At 43.2% G+C, this 21,663-nt stretch overlaps 2 protein-coding genes across 15 annotated transcripts in view; one reads left to right on the forward strand and one right to left on the reverse strand.

Annotated features, from left to right (window-relative positions):
* The window catches only part of SYCE3 (synaptonemal complex central element protein 3), a 42,138-nt gene that overhangs the window by 14,216 nt on the left and 6,259 nt on the right, over positions 1-21,663 (reverse strand). For 9 of the 12 annotated variants that reach the window (XM_064420621.1, XM_064420617.1, XM_064420612.1 and 6 more), the window contains 3 exons: positions 6,530-11,839; positions 1,567-1,620; positions 335-937 (listed from right to left, as the gene is read on the reverse strand). In XM_064420621.1, the coding sequence (XP_064276691.1) occupies positions 11,748-11,839 (92 nt within the window). In that variant the 3' untranslated portion in view covers positions 335-937; positions 1,567-1,620; positions 6,530-11,747. Of the gene's footprint in view, positions 1-334; positions 938-1,566; positions 1,621-4,497; positions 11,840-19,729; positions 21,002-21,663 lie in introns of those variants that run through there. The other 3 variants (XM_064420615.1, XM_064420613.1, XM_064420616.1) reach the window with 3 other exon arrangements.
* On the forward strand, positions 2,715-20,043 carry YBX3 (Y-box binding protein 3). 3 transcript variants are annotated; one of them, XM_064420607.1, is made up of 9 exons: positions 2,715-2,995; positions 7,003-7,066; positions 8,776-8,809; positions 13,590-13,679; positions 14,314-14,436; positions 15,637-15,731; positions 17,793-17,964; positions 19,003-19,103; positions 19,514-20,043. In XM_064420607.1, exons 1-8 carry the CDS (start codon positions 2,779-2,781, stop codon positions 19,066-19,068), a joined length of 861 nt encoding a protein of 286 aa, XP_064276677.1. In that variant the 5' UTR covers positions 2,715-2,778; the 3' UTR covers positions 19,069-19,103; positions 19,514-20,043. The 3 variants fall into 3 exon arrangements, with proteins under 3 accessions (XP_064276677.1, XP_064276678.1, XP_064276679.1); XM_064420608.1 differs by having other exon boundaries at positions 2,716-2,995; positions 15,640-15,731; XM_064420609.1 differs by lacking the exon at positions 2,715-2,995 and adding an exon at positions 4,493-4,577.

The raw sequence follows: 21,663 nt of genomic DNA on the forward strand, positions 1-21,663 counted from the left end.
AACCTTACTTCTTTATTGAAAAGGGTTTTTTGTTTGTTTTTCCCCAAGAAATGCAATTACAGAAATTGATTTGTATCCGCAAAATATTTATGTTTTGATAAACACCACATTTTGTAATTGCAAAATCTGGTAGTTCAATCTGTCTTTGCACTACCTTATGGGATCAGTGTGTCCTGCTCCAGACCTGCAGGCACTTTGCATATCCCCTGCCATGTAAAACCTTCCTAATCCTGTTTTTCCCCTCAGATTTCTCAGCAGAGCCTGAGGCCCATGAAAAGACACCTTATGAATTGAAAAAGTTATTCATATCCATAAATCACCAAATAAACTATACCTATGGGATCCAGAAATCTTATGGGATGCTTTTGTCAGTTCTCAGCACTCCAAATTCACTGGGGTTGGTTTAATCCTCACAGGATCCTGGAGAAAGAAGGGAATAAATAATTCTGCATCCAGTCTGAGGGCTACATGGTATGTTGAATAATTGCACATCAAGTGAGGAGGATCAAAGGGATTATTGCAAACCAGCTCATTTGCTGGGAAAAAGGCAGCATCCTATGAGAGGAGAAATTTGTGATCATCAATTAAGAAATATGTAATTATCCCTACACTTAAGGGGTCTGAGCTTCCAGTTTACTTAGGAAGGAAGTCAGCCTCACCTAGATCCATGGGAAAGGTATGGAGCAACTAATCCTGGATTTTCAGACACATGAAGGACAAGCCAATCTCAACCAGTCTGTGGTTCTGTATTGCTCTAAGTTCTATAAAATAGTCATTTACAACAAGTTGATGGGAAATATTCAGAAAATGTAGACAGGCAGAAATTACTTAGTCCATGCAAAAGTTTTTGTTACCTAAGTTGGTGGATTGATTTCTTCCAATATAATTCAAACGACTTTGAATACTGAAGCAGAGGAAATGTATTATAAACTGGCAGCTAGAAAAGGAAAAATAAAGTTACTCTATAGGGTTTTTTTCATATTAAAATAAAAAACCCATGGGAAAACATTGCAAATTTTCTGTCACAGTATATTTCACAGCTTGTATACTGTAGTTTTTTTGTTGAATGGATTTTTCAGTAAACTCTAAAATTAACTTGAGGAAGAAAAAAATCAACTAACAACTTCACCGAAAATTTGATGTATCAATACACATTGTGTCTTGATTATACATTTTCCATAACATAATTAAACTATCCTCTTGAAATTTATTCCAATGAGCACCTTTTTAGAAATTTTCATCTATCCTGAAAAGTGAAAAAGGAAACAGAGTAACATATTCTTAAAGTCATATAATGAACACAACATTGAGGATTAAAAGCTATGGGATAAAAAAATATTTTTTGTCTCTTATGTGTACACTGGGATTCAGTGAGAACTGTAATCGCAGCTGGCTTTGCTGTCTCAGCCATGTTCAGCAAAGGAAGCTCTCCAAAGACCTCTTTAGCTGCAAGAACCGTCAAAGCATCGTTGAGAAGTGGAGATCAGGAGGGCAGATAAAGGAAAAAACAAACAGGACAGAGAAGTAAGGAAAAACTTTGTGTATAGAAACACTTTATTTCCTTGCCTGTGGAGGATGTGGAGAAGGCCATGTCCCTGATGCTCCAGTTCATGCATCCACCTGGGAGAAAACGATGGATATAAGCAGAAAGTGATATGGGGAAAATGTGGAATAAAGATGGGGTGCTGGTGAGTGCAAAACTGCAAAAGTGAGTAGAAACAGTACCAAAGCTACACTCGTGGAGGCTGTAAAAAAACTGGGAGAAGGACGGGGAAAAGGAAGAAGACACAGGCAGGAAGCCGAGAGAGAGATATAGGCAGTGGCAGCGAAATGAGGCAGGAGCGGGACAGCAGGGGTGAAAACTAAATGAGGGTGGGAACTAGAGGACAGCCGCAGGAATGAAAGTGCCGACGGGAGAAAAGTGGGAAGAAATAGGAGTGACCGCGGCAATGCAGACACCCCGCAGCCCCTCAGCAGCACGCTCCTAGCTCGCACGGAACACCCGCACCCCAAGCCCCCCTCAGGCGGACCCGCCCGCCTGCGCGCCCCCGCGCAATCTCCCTCCAGCGCCGCGCCCGCGCAGCGCTCCGAGCGGGACGGCCTCAGGGACCGCGCACACAGACACACGGACACAGACACCCGGACACACTCACCTATGTGCACGTATGGCCACGGACAGGCACGGACAAGCGGCCGGAGAGCGCCCACCCATGCCGTGCAATGCTATGTCCCCGAATCAGGGAATACGCCCTGCGCTGGAAGAGACCCACAAGGATCATCCAGTTCCCGGCTCTGCGCGAGACCGTTCCCAATAATCCCACCCTGTGCATCCCCGAGAGCGCTGTCCAAACGCTCCTAGAGCTCTGGCAGCCTTGGGGCCGTGACCATTCTCTGGGGAGCCTGTACAGTGCCCCAGCACCCTCTGGGGAAGAACCTTTGCGTGGTATCCAACCTAAACTTCCCCTGACCCAGCTCCAGCCGTTCCCTGGATCCTGTCCCTGGTCACCAGAGAGAGGAGATTAGGGCCTGTCCCTCCACTTCCCATTACGAAGAAGTTGTAGATTGCATGCGACGAGTTGTAGACTGTAGATTACCGCGCCGCCACGGCACGCACACCCAACACCACACGCTGCCTGCCGGCGCGGCCCCTTTAAATGCTAATGAGGCGGCGCGCGTGCCGCGCCGGCCCCCCGCTGACTGTGTTAAAACTTCGGCGGGGCCATTTTGGGGGCAGTAAGACCGAGCGTGGCCGAGTACCCAACAGCTCTGCCCGGCACTATGAGCGAGGCGCCGGAGACCGGTACCGCCAGCCCCGCGCCCGCCGCGCCGCCCGTCCCGGCCGCAGCTGCCGCGCCGCCCGCGCCTGCCGTCCCGGACGCCGCTCCCAAGAGCCCCGCCAGCGCCGCCGCGTCGGGTGCGGCTGTTGTTGAGGCTGCCCCCGGTGCCGCCGCCGCAGCCACAACCGCGGCGGCCGAGTCGGCGAAGAAGGTGCTGGGTGAGTACCGGGCCCTGCTCGCAACTTGGCGGCGTACCTACGGCGGCGCCGGGGGTCCGCCGGCGGCCGCCGCCCGCAGCCCGGGCTGGCGCGCTCGCCCCTCCTCCGCGGTGAGTCAGGCCGGGCCGCCTCCTCCTCCCCGTGGGCCGGGGGAGCCGCGCGGCGCCGGCCGTGACGCGCTCGGAGCTGGGCGGGAGCCCGTGTGTGCCTTATCGGCCCGGAGTGTGCGGGCCAGCGAGCGGGGCACAGCTGGGCTCAGCCCCTTCCCAGCACCTGCCGGCGGCGTCTCCCCCGGGATGGGCTGCTGGACACCATGTGTGCCTCTCCTTAATGTTAAGGTCCTGACACAACTTTTTTATCCATAAAGTATCTTGCTTTGGTAATGCTTCCAGGTTTAGTAGGATTTGTTTGTTTTGAGGTTTTTTTTGGAGGGGCGGGGTTCGGTTTCTACTTTACTGTTAGTAAGCAGGCAAACGAAATGTCATGTTGCCATCTCTGCTCAAGCCCAATGGGTAGCAAGTGTGACTCGTTTTCATTGCGATTAAATAGGATCAACCTGTTGAAAAGGACAGGACTTCAATCTGCAGGCTGCTGCCGATAGGGGTGTACTGTTTCTAACTGTGTAACTTCTGAGGGTTTGGTAAAGGCAAAGTTGAAGCTGACTTACAGTGTAGAGTCCCAAATTTCCTTAAGGATACATAGGACCTTCTCTTGTGAAGGGGAGAACTGAGGTCTTGTTGCAAGAAAGAGAAGCCAGGTAAAGGATTTCTCTGGAGTGGAGTTAGGAAGAATTCCAGTAGAGCTGAGATCGGAGGCACAGCTTATGCAATTCTTTTTTTTTTTTTCCCATTGCCTCATTTGTCAGTAATTAGTACACAGGAATCAGCCCATTCATATCTGCTGGTATATCTGGCTGCTTCTTGCCTTAATGTGGCTTCTTTCATTCCTGGTAATGCTTTTAGCTTGTTTGCCTATTCCTATTGCTTGGAGAGAAGGGGTGGGGGGAAGTGAAGGTAGAAGTGCCTTTCCTGAACTAGCAGGAAAATGAAAACCACCGTGGTGATGGTTTTGCAAAATGGCCTTATTGCTAAGCAAGCTTTTTATTAGGAATTATGAGGAAAGGGATCACTGTAAATACTAGTTGAAAATGGACTTAAAGTCCACCTTAAATGTCCCTATTAATGGTCACCTCTGTAGTTAGGTTCCGTTAAGCCTTCTTTTACAAAGACTCTGTTAGAAGCAAAATCTTATGCTTGCTTGAGGCATCCAAATGTCTGACTTCTGAGTATATGGGTAAAGGTTACTCAGCTTTCTCTTTTCGCCTGGTCATAGGAAGCTTTGGCTCTCCTTGTTAAAAAGCTATTTTGTTGTGGGTAGGAGTGGCTGGCAATTGCTTCCTCTGATAGTGTCAGAGGACAGCATCTTGTAGAAATATGTGGGCTTCCATTTGCTGGTGGGAAGTACGTCAGCACATCAACTGCCTTCTGTGACTCATCAGTTTAGTTGGTTACTATGTTTTCCTCTGGGCTTGTCCTCTTCCTTGCCAGACCTCCATGCTCAGGCTTACCAGTGACTGTGCCATGTATGTTCAGTGTCATGCTTTTGCCTGAGGTTCTTTTGGCCCACAGTGATACTTAGGGAGACTGTAAATGTCTGCAGGGAATAATATTTTGCTAGCACGCTGTTTTAGGGGGAATATATTGGAGTCACCTCCATGGAACAATGTTGTTTTTAAACTGTGTGCATACTTCTCCACTTAGCTGCAGCCAGCTGGCCAGAGAGTGAGTTTTGACTGCCTCTCCTTTCCCAGCCTCTTGACCCCTCTGAGGGTTTTTGTCATGTTTCTTGGGCTTCTTCCTAATCTTGTTCAAGTAGGCTAACAGATTCCAAAGCTATTTTGCAGGGGAAAGGAGGGATGATGTTGAGGGAAGCAGTGGTACTGGCATTGTTTCTCAAAGCAGGCTGAAACCTACAGGTACCATTGGTGTTATTTCTGTGTTCCCCCATCCCCTCCTGTTGACTTGTGTGAGTGTAGAGAGCTCTTGTAGCCAATGCCATTGTGGTAGCAGGAAGTGTCTATATGTGGTGATGTCCCGATGAAACTAAACCTAAAAGCACAGCTATAAATACTGGTGCTGAACACTGTTTACTGAACCAGTGTTTGGCACTGAAGGTATGTTTTTTCTGTTTCAGTAAACAAGAATTCTTGGGAATGCATGTTCTACTAGGCAGAGTCCTTTTTTCTAGGTAATATCTCAGTCATGTTAAGACTTCACTGCTTCTGAATAAGAACATTTTTTACTAAAAAGTGTATTAAAGAAGACCAAAAACTTCACTTCTAAAAGGGCAATGGGAAAGGCCTGTTATTGACAGTAATAACAGCAGCAGTGCTACAATGCACTACAGTTGTCAGACGACGTTCTTACTTTAGGGGTGTGTGAGAATAGCAAGACTCCATGAGCCCAAAGGTCTGGCTGGCTCCGTCATCTCCTTGTGAATATTTAGAAAAGAATAGAGGTGTAGAGTAGATGGAGGTAACAATTTACAGTGTGTTCTTGCCTCTAGCAGAGTGATGTGGACTTCTAAACTGGAGATTCTCTATTTAAATTTCCTTTATATTTCCTCTTCAGTTCCTGCCACTCCCAAAACATGTATGTGAGGTTTTTAGCAAGCAGCTGTCTGTAGGTGACTAGACCCTTTTCAAGTAAGTACACGGGTTGCTTAAGTAGTTATAATCAAGCTGTGTTAACAAGGAACAGCTCTTAAGTTATAGAGGCTAGAACTCTCCTTTAACTAGGGGTTTGAAAAGTACAAGTTGGTGGTGTCCATCCAGTTGCTGTGAGGTAAGGAGAAGTTGAACTGCCTCCATCACTGTCGAGTTCCTCCTACACATTCCTACAAGTTGGAGAAACAGGTTTTGCCCGGTCCTGTAAGACAATGCCGTATGGCTTCTAAGTAGATGCTGGTTTCCTGTTGAGACAGGAGCTTGCCTTGATACTGAAAGTCATGGAAAGTGAAGTTGGTCACTTGTAGCTAAACAACTGATGCCTAGAGAGGCTAACCTGGAGCAGAGGCTAAACAGTGTTAAAGGATAAAGTAGGTATTTATTAAAAGGCCTTCGAAGGATACACTTTGGACAGTACAAGAGCCTGGCTGTGGCTCTACGCAAGATGTATGAACGGTCACGAGTTTTCACACTTTAATAAATTTTGGTCTATTTACATATTGGGACTAATTGTCCAATTAAAGCTTCAGGTTATGAAGTCACATCCTCCCACATTGCTCTCCTCAATTTGCTGTTGTTTGTGCTTTTTGGGCCGGAAGCTGTAACAGTGTCCTTGGTTCTCAGGCTGGAAATGGATTGTTGTGTCTAATTCAACTGTGAAGAGGACTTGCTAACACTTTATATGAAGTTTAGAGTTAATGAGACAGTACAGAATCTGAAAACTATGAAAGCTAAAACTTAAGGCATCACAATTACACATCATCTTAGCAGTAGAAGTACTAAAAAAAAAAAAAAAAATAGGGTCTTACTTGGTTAGTGTGATGCTGACAATGCAAGAAGGAGCTTTTCCAGAATAAGGATGTGCTGCCTTTCCGCTTGAGAGGGTTGCACAGTACTTCTTTGGGCAGTTCTGGTTTCCAAGGAAGAAAGAAGGGTAACTAAGTAAAAGGAGAATTGTAAAACATAGCTTCCTTCAGCTGTGTTTCCATGTCTAGCTACTAACCTGAAGAGAACTGATGAACTGCAGTGGGATTTTCAGCTTTGCTGCCCGTTTCTGGGATAGGAAATTAAAAAAAGGGATGGATGGTCTATTCTGGAATTAGAGGTAGGTTTTGTGCTGTATGGTAAACCAGTGACTGAAGAATAGTGTGTTAAAGCACTGTATCTTTTTACGGCTTTGGAATGAGTCTGGTTGCAACTTCATATGCTATTATAGAAGTATTTATGTAACATTATTGTACTTTCTTATATTTTAGATTAACTTCTTTAATTTTCTTTCCAGCCACCAAAGTTCTTGGCACAGTCAAGTGGTTCAATGTCAGAAATGGATATGGTTTTATCAACAGGTATGTTTAAATTCTGATAGTTGTATTTGTGCTGTACTAAGACTCGTAGTTCACAAGATAGGCCATGTGTTACTGATTGCAACAGAGACCTCAGGACCTGACTACAAGTTCATGCAGTTGCTAGTCAGCTTAGGCCAGGCACTCGGCAAAGTTTCTTAAGCACCTCAGCCCCTAATCAAAGGTTATATGTATGGGGAGAAAACAGAGTCAAACTCTACAAATTTGGTCTGTTACCTGTTTCTCATGTTGACTTCTACTAACTACACTCTTAATGAGCTGCATGTTCTTTAGTGACTGCCTGGCTTTTTTCAAAGGCCTGAGAAAGGTAGGAGGATGAGGGGAAATACTTTTGGGTAAACTTGAAGTGTTAACTGCTTGGTCAGAATACCTCCTGTGGATGCTTATTGGGATTCTCTGATAGCATCTCACTGAAAATATGCCAGGCCTGGGTTTCATAGAAATTTTCTCTTTGTATCTTTTGGTTTTTTTCCCTCTTCTCTGGGCAGAAACAAATCTCTGAATAGCAATTAGAATCCAAACAGTTGTAGGCAAGATTGGTCATCTGTAACCTTAGGTGTAGAAGACCCATGCTTCCAGTTTACTGGAGGAAACTCTGGCTTTTAAGGTTGAAATGTCTTTGTGGTTGAGAGGCTTAAATGTTGTGTGCTTTTTTGAGGAATGAAACTGGTGCATGCTGAACATTTGTCTTACAAAAAAACATACCTGGCAAGTTATTTCACTCTGCAAGTCCTTGAGTTTTTACACATCAGGCATATTTGGGTGAGTTGGACAGCATAGAAAAGGGTAGAAGACCTCACGTTCATGGATCTGAAGCCAGTTGTGGTATTAATCTCAGTCTCTGGAGGTTATTATACAGTGTTGCATAAGCTTTGAAGAAGAGTTTTAATTAGGAAGTCCTCTTAAAATCTGTAATAGCAGTTGATGTAAGAGCCTTCACCTGGTTGTGGTGTAATAACTTGTTAGCTTTCTTCCTAACATGAAGTTTACTATTGCTTCAATCCAGGACAACAAATTTGGGATTATGCTTTATTTTCACAAACTCTTTGACCCACCTGTTCCGTTTGCTGAGAAGGAATTGATAGCAGGGCTTAGGCTCTTTTTTATTGTATGGGAACACAGATTCAAGGTCTCAGACTTATCTCTGTGTTTTCTGTGTGGAAGTCTGAAGTGTCTGGCTTAATCCAGAAAACATCACATTCATGTCTGGGTCCTCCCCCTGTGGACTTTCCTAACAGCTCTTGTGCCTCTTTGCTTTGAATTTCACTGAAAGGAGATCTCTGTTAACAGCTGTGGCCAGTCCTGTTGATAGTTGTTTGACCTCTGGGGTAACAGCTCAGGTTGCAGTCCCTCCGGAAGTGTTTTTGTGGAGTTAGAGTAGTGAAAAACAAGCAGTCCAGTCATCAACTCTGCCCTGCGTAAAAAGAAAACACTGCATATTTGCCAGAAGATTACAGAGAATCTCCCCCGTCCTCTCATGCTTTTGAAGGCCCAGGAACCCTTTCTGTTCTCGAGCAAATGACCATAGAAGTTCAGAGCAGGGTTTTGGTAGCATAGGCTTAGACAGAACGTATGGAATTCGGGGCATGTGCTACAGGCTGGGAGAAGGAGGGTTTCACTTAAGAAGTCAGGAATTTCTATTAAAGTCTCTTTAGTCTAAACTCTTATGACTTCTCACTTTCTTTTCACAGAAATGATACAAAAGAAGATGTATTTGTTCATCAGGTAAGACAGCAGGAGTTGTGCTTAGACATGTGTGCTGTGGTTGGTTTCTAATGCAGCTTCCTGGAACAGCTACACAACCTTGTCCTGGCTTCTCCTTAGAATATTTTCTGCAGATAACTTGAGTGGATGTATGTGTTGAAATTTTCAGGGAGAAATGTTAGGTTGTTTTCCTTCTCTATGAAGGGCTAGGTATTTTAACCCTTCTTAACCCTTTTTGTCTGCTCTAATTTCAACACCAAAGGTATTTTTTGGTGTGGATTTTGTTTGGTTGTCTCCCCTTGGTGAGATGACTCCTCTGTGAATACCTAGCTGCAGCTGTCCGTCCTTGCCCTGTTTCCTCATGCTCCTTGTGCCTTTTGTTTCTTCCTACCCTCTTCACTTGCAGTCTCTTCTGTCTGCCCTCCCTGGTATTTGAGAGAAAGTGATCTAGTCTGGCTCTTGACCAGCCTGGGTTGCCATCAGCTGTTTCTGCACAAAGCAGCTGCTCTTAGGCAGAAGAAGAGGAAGGCTGTGTGCCAAGTATGCCCAAGCAGAGAGAGCTTGCCCAGCAGCTTGTTATTGGTTAACTTTCCTTGAGCTGTCAGGAGGCTGTTCTAAGTTTATACTGTGACTCTCAGGTTGCAGGCAAAGAATGGAGACAGCATCCTCTGTCTTGCCATGCTGATGTCAAATGATTAGTTGACTTAGATCTGGTTTTGCATAATTCACCAGAAAGTGCACTCTTGCCCCTAGAGTTTGTCCCATATTAAAATGTCTGCAGGCTCATGCGATCTTTGAAAGCATGAGCTTTCTCTGTGGTGTGACAGTATTTCTATCAAATGTAACCAGAAAGTTTGTTCCCAGAGCTGGTTACTGAGAATGAGAATATGTGTGTATATCCTTAGCTGATGAGTCAACACTGAGAGTTAGTTTAGTTCTTGTGTCTTGATGACTAAATAGTGGTAACTGTGGTAACAGTGGTAACTGTTCTCTGGGTTATAGGGTGTACATCCATTATCTGAGCCTGGCTGGAGCTGGAAGGGGATAAATCTAGTGCCTGTTATGAGAAAAAATTATGTTGGGAAGTGTGCACAGTACATATTCTTGGTTCAGCTGGTGGGCTTGAGAGCAAGAGCTGTCAATGCATGTACTGATTTTTGATGGTCATTTTCCTTCCTTAGCAGCCTGTGCTGTGGGCATGCTGACACATCTGTGGTCTGGTGGGATTGTGTCCAGAGGAGGGTGGGAACAATTCTGGAAGAGAACTATGTACTGGATAGGCTGCACTGCCTTAAAGACAAATGAGGTTTCCTTGGTACTTGTGAGACAGTATCCTGGAAGATGGCTGCTATGCTGATGACAGATAACCTGGATCAATGTTATTCTGCTTGGGAGGGCTGCCAGCTGAGACCCAAACAGAAAGGTTGTGTTATCTGTGCTGTTTTGTCTCCTTCACCTGTAGAAGAGATTATTCCCCTAAGTGTAAACGGGTGGGTGTGTGTGGAGAGGGGTGGGCACTTCCCATCTCCTGTGGCTGAAGTCCTTTTGGTGAGCAAAACTGACTTTGTTTCAGAAATACCACATCATGTGCAGACCTGCATTAGATTAACCCTGTTGGTAGGCTGAGCATGGCAGAGTAGAGGGTGTTCCTCATCCTGTACATGGATGTGCTCAGTCCCAGAGCCTGAGACATTCTGGCCAGAGCTCCTGATGAGGCTCTCTGAGGAGGATGGCAAATCCTTGCTGTGACCAAACATCCTCCTTCAAGCTCCCTCTGCACTGATAGTGCCTGCTCTGCCCCTCCCTCGTGCCTGGGAGGGGCTGGATTACAACCCTAATCCTTTCAGAATAAGGCTGACCTAGTTGAATAGATACAGCTTCTCCCTGCCTCCCCTGCATGCATCTGCATGGGGAGGGAATGGGCCCAATCTCATGACTGGACTGAGGGTTAGTGCTTGGTGGCTGGCTACTGGTTGCTATTTATAACTAGTGCAGATTAAAATGTTTTTCTTTTTAGGGCATGCATGGCTTGCTTTGAGTTAACCCTTTGTCTTGCAGGGGCCCCAGGCAGTGTTTTTGGGAAGGGCAGTTCTTCACTTTGCATCCCTGTCTGGTTGGTTGGTGCAAGTTGCTGTCCAGGGCACTGTGTCAGTCAGCTACAGGTGCTGTGAGCAGGAGGGGTCCATCTACCTCGTGGCTGCAGTATGTCTCACAATTTAACAACAGGAAAAGTGTCAGCAGGCAGAGCAGTTACATATAATTAGGTAGAGTTTAAATCAACTAGCTGTGAGGAGGAGTTAATCCCTTTCTCTTCACTTCACTGGGTTGTGTTGCTCATGCACAGCCTGAAGTACCTGCACCAGGAATCAGTGTAACAAATTTTGGCTGTTACTGGGACACAATGCTGGATGTGCTGATGATGTAGTGGTATAAGCGTATGGAAAGAACTCTTTCAAATAAGAACCTGAACTAGCTCTGGAGGCTTTTCTGGTTGCCTGTTCATCAGGGTTCCCCCTGGGAAAGGAAAGGCTTTGTTGTTGAGTGTTGTCCATTAATATGAAACATCTGTCTTCTGAATCAGAAACTGGAGCCTGCAGGATGCTGCTAAACAGTAACAGGGACCATAGTGCTCTCTTCCCTCTGGATACACAGAGTAAAAGTCTTTTCATCAAGCTTAGAGCTTAGGCTTGTTAGAGGCTTATTTCAGTGATGTTTATCTGCAGCTGAAGTAGTAAATCTTTAGGGTTTCTGCTTGGATTTCTAGGATTTATTCGAAGCTGTCCTGATTGCCTTTATAAAACAAGCTCCAGCTTACTGCAGCCTCTCACCTTCTGTTGGCAGTTGCAGATCTGGATTCCTGAAGTTTCTGCCTGTAAAGCTGGGAACAGAACATGTGGAATACTGTTGCTTTTGTCTTTCATTATGCTTTTGGAAGAATACTTGAGGAGCTTTATCTATCTTATGTGTACACTCTGCTGAAAAGAAATTTCTTAGTCCTTTCTTCTTCTCTACTAAAGGGGAAGGAGTTTGAAATACAGCTTCTTGACATCTCTGTCACATGCAAAGCAAAAGTATTAAAAGTTTTAGTCAGTTCTTTCAGTACAAATAGTACTAAATCATTAACTTTGCTGCAGATTAAGGGTTTTAGTACTAGTATATAAAATTTATGGAAAAGCAAACACTTTGATCTGATTTTTAGAAATGGGACAGTTACACTAAAAGGTCAGCAGAAAGCAAACAAAGTTGTTTGAGATAATTGTGGCGTCTGCTTGCTAAAGTAATTCCCAAAGGAATTGACTTGAACAGCTCATTCTGTTTCTGTATTAAAAAACTCAAAACTCTTGGAATGTTTCTTCTTTGACAATTATAGTATGTACACTATTGCATCCTTCCTTAGGCTGTTCAGGGATGCTGCAGGATATAGGGAAAGGTATGGCTAGAAGGACATTTCTGTGGTCTGAAACACAAAGGAGACTGTATTGAGCGGCAAGGAAAGTAGGTTTCCTAGACTGGTCAAGATGAGCTTTAAACTGAATAAATTTTTCCTTCAGCTGGAAATATTTTGGGGCTGTTATTGACTAAATATTGTTGCTATGCAAAGGTAACAGCTCCACTGATAGTCATTCTGCAGTTTTTCTTGAACTGCAGACAGATAGGACAACTGGCTGTCCTGTGTCTGCCCTACATCTGATTTCTTAAGCCGGATTTATGCCCTGTGTTTTTCTTTGCTGGCTCTGCACCTCCCTCCTTCATGCTAACTAAAGTTTCCCACATCAGGAAACAAAATGTGAATTGATCCTTAATAATCTAGTGCAAGATAATAATCTTTCAGTAAGAAAATAGCTACTGGATTAGCTTGTCCAATGTATGTCTTGGTCTTTTCTCCCTGGCATCTTCCAGTTTGCAAAGCCTTGCCTAATGAACAGACCATAGGCTTGTCTTGATAAAAAGCCTTTTGTGGAATCTTAGAAATACTCCACAGAGTACAAGCAAGGTATTTGTAGCTGACAGACTGAAAATTGCTCCAGGAGGTTTGAGTGTTTCCTGTGAGTCTGAGGAGGTGTACAACTGGCTTTGATCCAAACCCATGTTATTTTTATGTAATAATAATAGTATTATTATTAATAGCTATTATTGTAGTACTTTTCTGTCCAGGGGATGGCTAAGATTCCATCTGTCTATTCTGGTACTATTCTGTGTTATCACAGACTCACCTAATATTTGGGGTTTCATTTACAATGCTTTGATAAAATGCTAATTTGTTACACCAGAGTTAGAGTAATTCTTTTCTAGTTGCTATGACTTGACATGATACCATATAGTTAATGCTTCTACAGAAATGCTCTGGGTCTTGAGTTCTCTTTAGATGGTCTACAGCCTTCCTAATGACTGAAGGCAGGAATCGCACTTGCTGCTAGTGCTGCCTTGGTACAGCTTGGAGGAAATCAGGCACTGAGTATGAACTTTGTTCATGCAGAGATTTGCAATAATTTCCATATCCAGTGTGCTGGACAGAGCAGGTACTGGGGCAGCAGCTGATTTATGAACTCATAAATAGTGAGAGAAGAGGAGACCTTGATTTTTATATATTTATTTATATATTTATATATATATTTATATATTGGTGGGCCTGTGAAATTAGAGGCATCTGTCTATTTGAAATACCTTAGTGTGGTGACTGCTCTAGTGTGCAGAGTTGGAATTGTAGCAGAGAAATACTGCCCTTCCCTCATCTGTGGGGCTAAGAATGTGTAAGATAAGTATAATAAAATAATATATTTTTATGCATCTTCCTTTCAAGACGGCGATAAAGAAAAACAATCCACGGAAGTACCTGCGCAGCGTTGGTGATGGAGAGACTGTAGAATTTGATGTGGTTGAGGGAGAGAAGGTGAGAGATCATGGAGCCTCAGGGTGTGGTACAACAGAGATAACATCACACAACTTTAGCTGTGTCTTTGATGTGTCTGTCTGATGTGTTAACCACTGAGTTGGTGGCATTCATACAGCTTTTCTGGGGGAAATCTGTTTTTGAAAGGTGTCATTAAGGCATATTTCTAGATATGTATCAAAACTAGTAGGAAACTGCATCCTAGTGCTTCTGGAATCTGCAGTTGCTACTTGAGAGAACATGTGAAGCCTACAGCCTGCCCATAATTATTAACTGAGGCCTATATTGCCCTGAACAATTTGTCTTGGAGTCTGGTAGCTTAACTGTAAGAACTTTCAACTTCCTTATGCTTTTACTTTCCTGGATATTTTTTGAGGTTTATTTTTGTCTGTCAGTTCTTCTTGCTTCCTTCTCTAAACTCAGGCCATTGGATAGGATTTCAGTATCTTAACTCATGATAATTCTCTTGGTTAAGGGTTTGGAAATAACAAACCTCCATTTGCCTTGTGTATGAGAAAGGAATCACCGTAGCTTGGAACTTACGCAAAAAAGGCTCTTTTCTGTTTCAAATTCTCCCTGTAGCTGGTTGTTCTTTTCTCACACCACTGTGGCTACCTTTCTTTTGCCCTTAAAGGGTGCGGAAGCAGCTAATGTCACTGGTCCAGATGGAGTCCCTGTGGAAGGCAGCCGCTACGCTGCAGACCGGCGCCGCTATCGACGGGGCTACTTTGGCCGACGCCGGGGCCCACCTCGGAGTGTGAGTTCACTTTTGCTGCATTGCTACTGCCACACACAATACTGGCGGGGCTCACTTGACTGTCTGAGTCACGTCTGAGTCACTTCTGATCATGCAACATACATCTAACAAACTTTCAAGTTATGGTGTACAAGCAGCTTGAGAAAACCAGAACAGTTTGGTATTGCAAAGTGGATAAGCACTATAAAGCTGTTGTAAACTGAGAAATGTTATTTTTTGAGTTCTGAGTCTCTCAATTATATCTCAACTGCTGTCAGATACTGTCTGTGCCTACTGTCTATCCTAGTTCCTTTGGATATTTAGTTATGCTGATCAGTTTTATGCATGAGAGAACATTACAGATGATTGCAGGGTTTTTAATTGTGTATGGACGTGGTGGTTAAAATGGCTGTGCAGAATGGGAGGGATACATGTCAAACTTAAGGTAGACTACTAAGGGCTGTTAGGAGGCTACAGTTTTATCTTCCTACTGGATCAGATGCAGAAGATGCACTTCTGTTTCTAGATATCTTGTTAAATCCCTTCTTTTAAGGGGAAGAATAATACACGAGGAACTCTTAGCTCATGTAACATTTTATAAAACAGACATTACCGATGGCTGGCATTTAAACACAAACCACAAACAAAAATCAAACCAGAAAAATCGCCCAAACCAACATGCAGCTTTATCAATTAACAACTAAAGGGGAAAGATAACCACTGCATCTCTGAAAGATTGAAAGGACTGTGTAGAAAGAGTGTTTGATGTGAGGTAATGCAGTTTATCTATCTTAAAACTTCTGATGTTTTTGTGGGGGGGTCCCTGTGGAATGGGGCTTAGTGTAGAATGTGAAGTGGTCAGTGGCAAATTTGTGTGATGTCTTTGTTAGCTTTTCAAATAAAGAATTGTCCTGATCAGTAGCTGCCTTGCCATAACGTGTATCCCTTACAGTGCATTTCATGTACTGAAATGCAGTTAATATGTATCAGAGAGAATGTTCTAAGAACAGCTTCTTAGTCTGTGAGGAGCAGGAGCAGCACTGATGGCTCCTGTTTTGTCCTCATCTTAACTTTGCCCAAATTTAAGCTTTTTGAGCATCTGCAGCTTCTTTTTACCCAGTATGCTGGAATTTCTGTACTGATCTATTTGCTTTGGGCTTGCATTCAGGGTTTTGGTTAATATACTGCCTGTCAAGTATAACACTTGTTTTCTTTTGGTAGCAGGGTGGTGAGGGAGAAGTCAAGGATGGGGTCACAGAAGGAGGACAACTTCAGCAAGTGCACAGGAATCCTACCTACCGTCCCCGCTATCGCAGGTCTGTAGGTCTGTACAGTTCCTCTGCTCAGTTACTCAGATGCTTTTGTGTTCTGTAGAGGCTTCCAAGTGTAAGAACGCTTACACAAATGGTAGGCACAGTGAGAAGCATTTTAATTACTTGGAGAAATTTTTTATGTGCTTATATGTTCGGAATCATAATGGCCCAGAAAGGGCAAAGAATTCTTAGCATCTCATTACTTCTCACAACTGAGCAGCATATTGAAGTGAGCTGCAGTGTCCATGTCTTCCCAGCTGAACACTCATACTTTTCTGGATAAGTAATAACCCAAATACTTTATCTGGGACCCTGCTGGGCGTACTGGTGGATGAAAACTTGTGTGTAAGCTAGTAAATGTGGAGTTGCAGCCCAGAAAGCTGCCCATATCCTGGGCTGCAGCAGGAGCAGCATGGCCAGCAGGCTGAGGGAGCTGACTGCCCAGTACATGAATGGGGCTTATAGTAAAGATGGAGGTTAACTTATTAGCAGGGCCTGTTGTGTTAGTACGAGAGGTAATGGTTTTAAACTAAAAGAGATTGAGTATAAATCGAAGGAAGATGTTTTTTACTATGAATGTGGTAGAACACTGAAACAATGTTTTACTGAAAAGATTGCCCAGAGTGGTGGTAGATGCCTCTTACACAAGGTCAGGTTGGAGAGGGCTCTGAGCAACCTGATCTTGTTGAAAGGGATTGGACAAATGGCCTTTAAAGGTCCTCAAGGAGCTGGTTTGTCTGCCATTCACTCAGTTTCCCCTCATGATATTGTCCTTGTTTATCAAGTAGCTTATGAAGTCAAATTCCAATACAGAATTTAGAGATGAACTATGAAAATGATGTAATCCCCATTTTTCCATGTTCAAAAACAAAAAGTAAGAGGTGAATAACAGTGCAAGAGCAGCAACGTGCTGAATTTGATAGGGATAACAAGATTGTTCTTAATTGTAATGACTTGCCTGTTCCATGCATAATGGATCCATCCTTTTGGAATCTGGGTCTAAAACAACAAGTCTTCCACCTTTAGTTTGGGCTTTTCTTTTTGTGCATATTCATGTTTAATTGGGCTCTTTTATCTGGGACTGTGGTAAATGGGATACTACTGATGCTTGCTGCTTGTTAGCATCCAAGCTTAATTTAATCCAAATTTAATTTCTGAAAGTCTTCGCTAGTTTTGGGCAGTCAGAGATAGCACCATAGCAAGTTCAGTGAGACTTTTGCATGTCATGTGGTTGAATCACAGGCTGAGTAACTTCTCCATGACTAATGGAAACTTGTGATTTTCTGATGCAATTTTCATATGAAAGGAATGACACAGCCTATCAGTGCACAATGCTTCTGTTTGAGTTCACAGGTATTGCTTTTGTTTGCAGGCACTCAATCCAGTGACACTGGCACTTTTGTTAGGTTCCTTTGGAAAAGCTAAATTGGTTTTTGGGGCTAGGTAGCTGTGAATTAGCTAATGGAAACTGGATTTTCGCTGTGTTTGAAAAGTTTATAAACATTGTTTATACTAGAAATAAGGTGAAATGCTCTTGTATACATCAAGAGCATGGACTTGATAGCTTAGTGTTAATCAGGTCCAGCTCACCTGTGATAGGTGTTTTTCGTAATTGGTTAAGAGGGGCGACATGAGGCAAAGAGCCAAGATCCAGGAATGGTTTTCAGGTAGAAGTGAGGAGGATTGCAAGGACTCCATTGTTAATTAGGAATAGGACTAGGCTGGTATGTAGCCATGCCAAAGCTAACTCAGCACAATCAGCCTGTGTGGCCACTATTGGCTTGTTTCTTCTGCTAGCCAGCAATTCAAAGGGCCAAACTGCATCTTCATTGCAGGATAGACAGCAGAATATGGTGATGTAGCTTCAGTGTAGCAGTGAAGAGACACCCACTTTCCTTGTCCTTCCTTTCCAACCATATGCCAGCCAAACCCTGAAGGGATGGTTTGCTAGAACTCAAAACTGCTGAGGATGATACTTGGTTTTGGGAGATTTTGCTGGGCTAAAATTACTGTAGTTTAACGTTTCTTGGTTTTGTTCTTAACACCTCTTCCTGCCCCTCTCAGAGGGCCCCCTCGCCCACGCCCTGCCCCAGTGACTGGAGAGGCTGAAAACAAGGAGAACCATCACGAGGCCAATGCCATGAGCCAGCAGCCACTGCGCCGCGGCTACCGGCGCCCCTACAACTACCGTCGCCGGCCACGCCCAGCCAGTGCTCTGGCACAGGAGGGCAAAGAGGTATGGCTAGTGAGCTGCTGAGAGGCATGAGCAGCTCTCCTGCGAGGGAAGGCTGGAGGAATTGGGGTCGTTCAGCCTGGGGAAGAGAAGGCTTTGGGGTGGCCTCATTGTGGCCTTGCAGGGCCTGAAGGGAAAGATGAGGCAAGACAGTTGCGAGGGCCTGGAGTGACAGGACAAGAGGCAATGAATTAAAATTGAAAGAGTAGGTTTAGATTTGATATGAAGGAAAAAATTTCTCCCTGTGAGGATGCTGAGGCCCTGGCACAGGTTGCCCAGGTAAGCTGCGGCTGCCCAATCCCTGGAAGAGTTCAAGACCAGGTTGGATGGGGCTCCGAGCAGCCTGGGATAGTGGAAGGTGTCCTTGCCCATGGCAGATGGTTGGAATGAGGTGATCTTCAAGGTCTCCTTCCAACCCAAGCGATTTTATGATTGTATGTAGCAGAGGTTTTAATGGGGTGAATGCCCAAAACCTTCTGCCCTGTGTGAGTTTTTAATAAATATATTCATGTGCTGGATAAGTCTGATGACCAAATCTGACATGCTGATTTCCTTGCCTGCTTTTTCTGACCCTCTTTGAGAATAAGCACCTTATCTTAAAAGGAACTGGCAGTGGGATAGGGATTGCTTCTAGATAGTTCTTAATTGGGGTCAGACTGTAACAACTATTGTTGACGTGGAAACAGTTGTGTTATGTTGCTTCCACAAACCTTAACTCTGTATGTAGCATGTGTGATAGATTTGAAAGCTCTAGATCCATTTTCTGAACTGTTTGAACCAGATAATTTCAGGAAACTGTTTTCAAACACAGATTCTGCTGTAATGAGGGAAGATTTTCGCATTCGGTGTCTACTTCAGGTGTTCCTTTGACAGAATCTGTTGTGTAATACCCCATTGCAAGAAATACACTAAAATTTAATATCTTCTGGAGATGCATTTTTCTTGATTGTTTTAAAAACTGCATTATGCTGGCTGTACTGCTGAAGAGAGGAGGGGTGTGGAGGTCAGCCTTTGCTATAATAAGAGTTTGTTGTGTCTCAGACAAAGGCAACTGAAACACCTGCTGAAAATTCTGCTCCAGTGACAGAGCAGAGTGGCGCTGAGTAATGTCCGGCTCTCCAGGCACCTTTACCATCACTCAGGTAAGGAATATGGACGGTTCTGTTTCGCAATAAAAGCAGAGTGTGTATTCTTCTAGGATTCTGGCCAGATACCCTTACATATGGCTTGATATTTGTGATAAGTTCTGAGGGTGCTGTAGAGGCAAACCAAGATACTGCTTTTCTCTTCTTTCTTCCTTCTGCCTCTGTATTTATCACAAAGTAAGTTTTACTTTATAATTGATTTTGTTTTTTCCAGAAAGCTCTCTGGTCTGTATGGTAATAGTATCTACTGATGAGTTATTTCATTTTAGGAAGATCCTGATTATGGACAGAATAAGTCAGTTGTGCTTATCCAGCCTGTTATAACTCTTTTCATTTGACATCTCATTCTATTTATTGAGACAAGAAACTTAAACTGCGTTTTTTTTTTATGTGTGGCTCTTCAACAGGTGTCCTAAAGTACAAGTCAAAAGTAACACCAAAGAAACACACAAGCAATAAATTGTCAACAGTGATGACGAAAGCAAAGATTTGAAATGCTAAAATGTAAAAGAAAATTTACCAGCAGCTGAGATCCAGGGAACACCTACAAGATAGATGCGTGAAGAGAGAAAGAGAGCGAGATTCAGAAAGAACACCCTCCCTAGTTTCAACAGCAACTGTGGAGCTTTTTGGGTTTTTTTTCCCTAGAATTTCACTGTTTTGCTAGTATTGATTTTTTTCATTTTTTCTTTTGGTATCAAACTGAAAAGGGGAAAAAAAAACCAACCAAAGAACTAAAATTGAAATAAAATGCTTTTTTTATTGGATGCTGGTGCTAAACCTCCCAAGTGTGAGGTTTTTTTCTGTGCCCGTCCTGTTCACTGCAGGACATGGGGAGGACAAACTTCCGCTTTCCTTGTTAAGATCTTTTTGAAACTGTGCAGCATGGGTGACGTTCCTCACAAATAAAAGTGATTTCAACTACCAAAGAAAAAAATCTGGTTTAGAGTGTTTTTTCATGTTTGCTTTTTAAAGAATTCATTATTTTCATCTTGTTCCTTCAGTGTTTATATGTAAAGGAGAGCTGCCTCTTCGGTGTGTCTTGCTGGATGATACCTGAGCATGGTTAGGTGGATATACTTGAATACAAAACTTCTGCAAAGAAATCACTAAACAGCTATAACTTAGTGTTCCCTCTGTTCCTTTGGCTGTAATGATGTTTGATAGTTGGGTTTTCCTGTTACTGTTTTGTGGCAGGAGTTTGGGGGATGTGAAGTGAGTTCCTGGAATGTTTTTTTTCCTCATCTGTTTTGCTAAGCTTTTGTGTTGTGTAAACAGTAGAATCCAAGTTTTGAGACTCTACTCAAGAAGGACACTGGCATAGTAACTACCATTTTATCTAAGCTTCTGTTTTGAATAATGCTTGACTGGCTTCTCCACTTTTTATTCAAACCAGTAAAATCTCTGTACCTGTGCCATCTTGTGTTAATGAGCAAAGTACTGAGCTATCTTATAATATCAGTGGTTTTTTAGTGTTCCTCGCTAAAACTTGGCTGTCTTCCAGGTGTTATCAGTCTGCTTCCAGTTGTTGAATATGGGTGCATTTCTTGTGTCCTTCATTGTCTAGTCCAGCATTTCTCACTGTCTTGCAGTTGTTGTTTCCCAAATCCTAGATAAGCATATTTGTTTCTCAAACAGTCATGTTATTCTTCAGGAGTTGAGCAGAGTGCAGGGCATAATTGCACTCAAAAGGTTTTTGCTTCCAGCTTCTGGGAAGGTGAGGAAGGGCCTTTGCCTTGGGGACAAGGAGGGTGGGAAATGGCCGTGTTGCCCGAGCTGCATTGATTACAGCTGACTGAATTGCAAGGGATTAGGAACCTCTTAATGAGTTGTGAAGTGAAAGCCATAAGCTTGGTTGAGGAAGAAATCTTCACTTGGAAGATGAAGAAATACGTCTGTTTTCACACAAAATAAAATGCAGTAAGGTGAGGAAAATATAAGTAATGGTACCTTAAAAAAATTCTTAATCAGGATAAACTTTTTTAGGCTTAAATTTTGCTCCAAACTAAATGTGCAAGCATACTGGGGAGAGGTTGATAATTTTACCATAACAAGCAGATACAGATAGGTTATTTATAAATACTGAAATGGTACTGCAGCACTTGTCATAAAAACTACTTGAACTGCCTTCATTTGGTGTTTTTGCTTGAGAGATTTGACAGGCTAAAGAGAATTTTCTTAATCTCTGCAAAAATGTAGGTCAGATTGAATTAGGTTAACAAAAGTATCTTAACTACCTAACTAGTCATCTTCTTTTTTTTATGAATGGAGAAAGTGAGGGAGAGATGCAAGTAATGTCCTAGTATTGGACCTTTGTCATTGTTATTTCTGTCCTGCCTAGTAAGAATGTTTGCATAAAACAGAAGCCAGTGACTGACATAACCTACTTCCCTCAGTTCCCTGATTATGAAAATTTAAGCTTAACTCTAATGAAGTTTAAAGCACTTACTAAAATTACATCTTGGATGTCTTGGGCTATACATAAATTGTTCCTTTACTAGGCCTCTTATGCTCTTGTTACCTGAATTTGCCAGAAAAAAAAAAATAAACCTGGTGC

The sequence above is a fragment of the Passer domesticus genome, chromosome 5 (assembly GCF_036417665.1).
Source record: "Passer domesticus isolate bPasDom1 chromosome 5, bPasDom1.hap1, whole genome shotgun sequence".
Lineage (NCBI taxonomy): Eukaryota > Metazoa > Chordata > Aves > Passeriformes > Passeridae > Passer > Passer domesticus.

Excerpts from the sequence above, each read along its gene's own strand:
- YBX3 (XM_064420607.1), top strand. The coding sequence starts at position 2,779 with ATGAGCGAGGCGCCGGAGACCGGTACCGCCAGCCCCGCGCCCGCCGCG. Across the intron at positions 8,810-13,589 it reads AAGATGTATTTGTTCATCAG|ACGGCGATAAAGAAAAACAA; the intron begins GTAAGACAGCAG and ends CTTCCTTTCAAG. Across the intron at positions 13,680-14,313 it reads ATGTGGTTGAGGGAGAGAAG|GGTGCGGAAGCAGCTAATGT; the intron begins GTGAGAGATCAT and ends TTGCCCTTAAAG.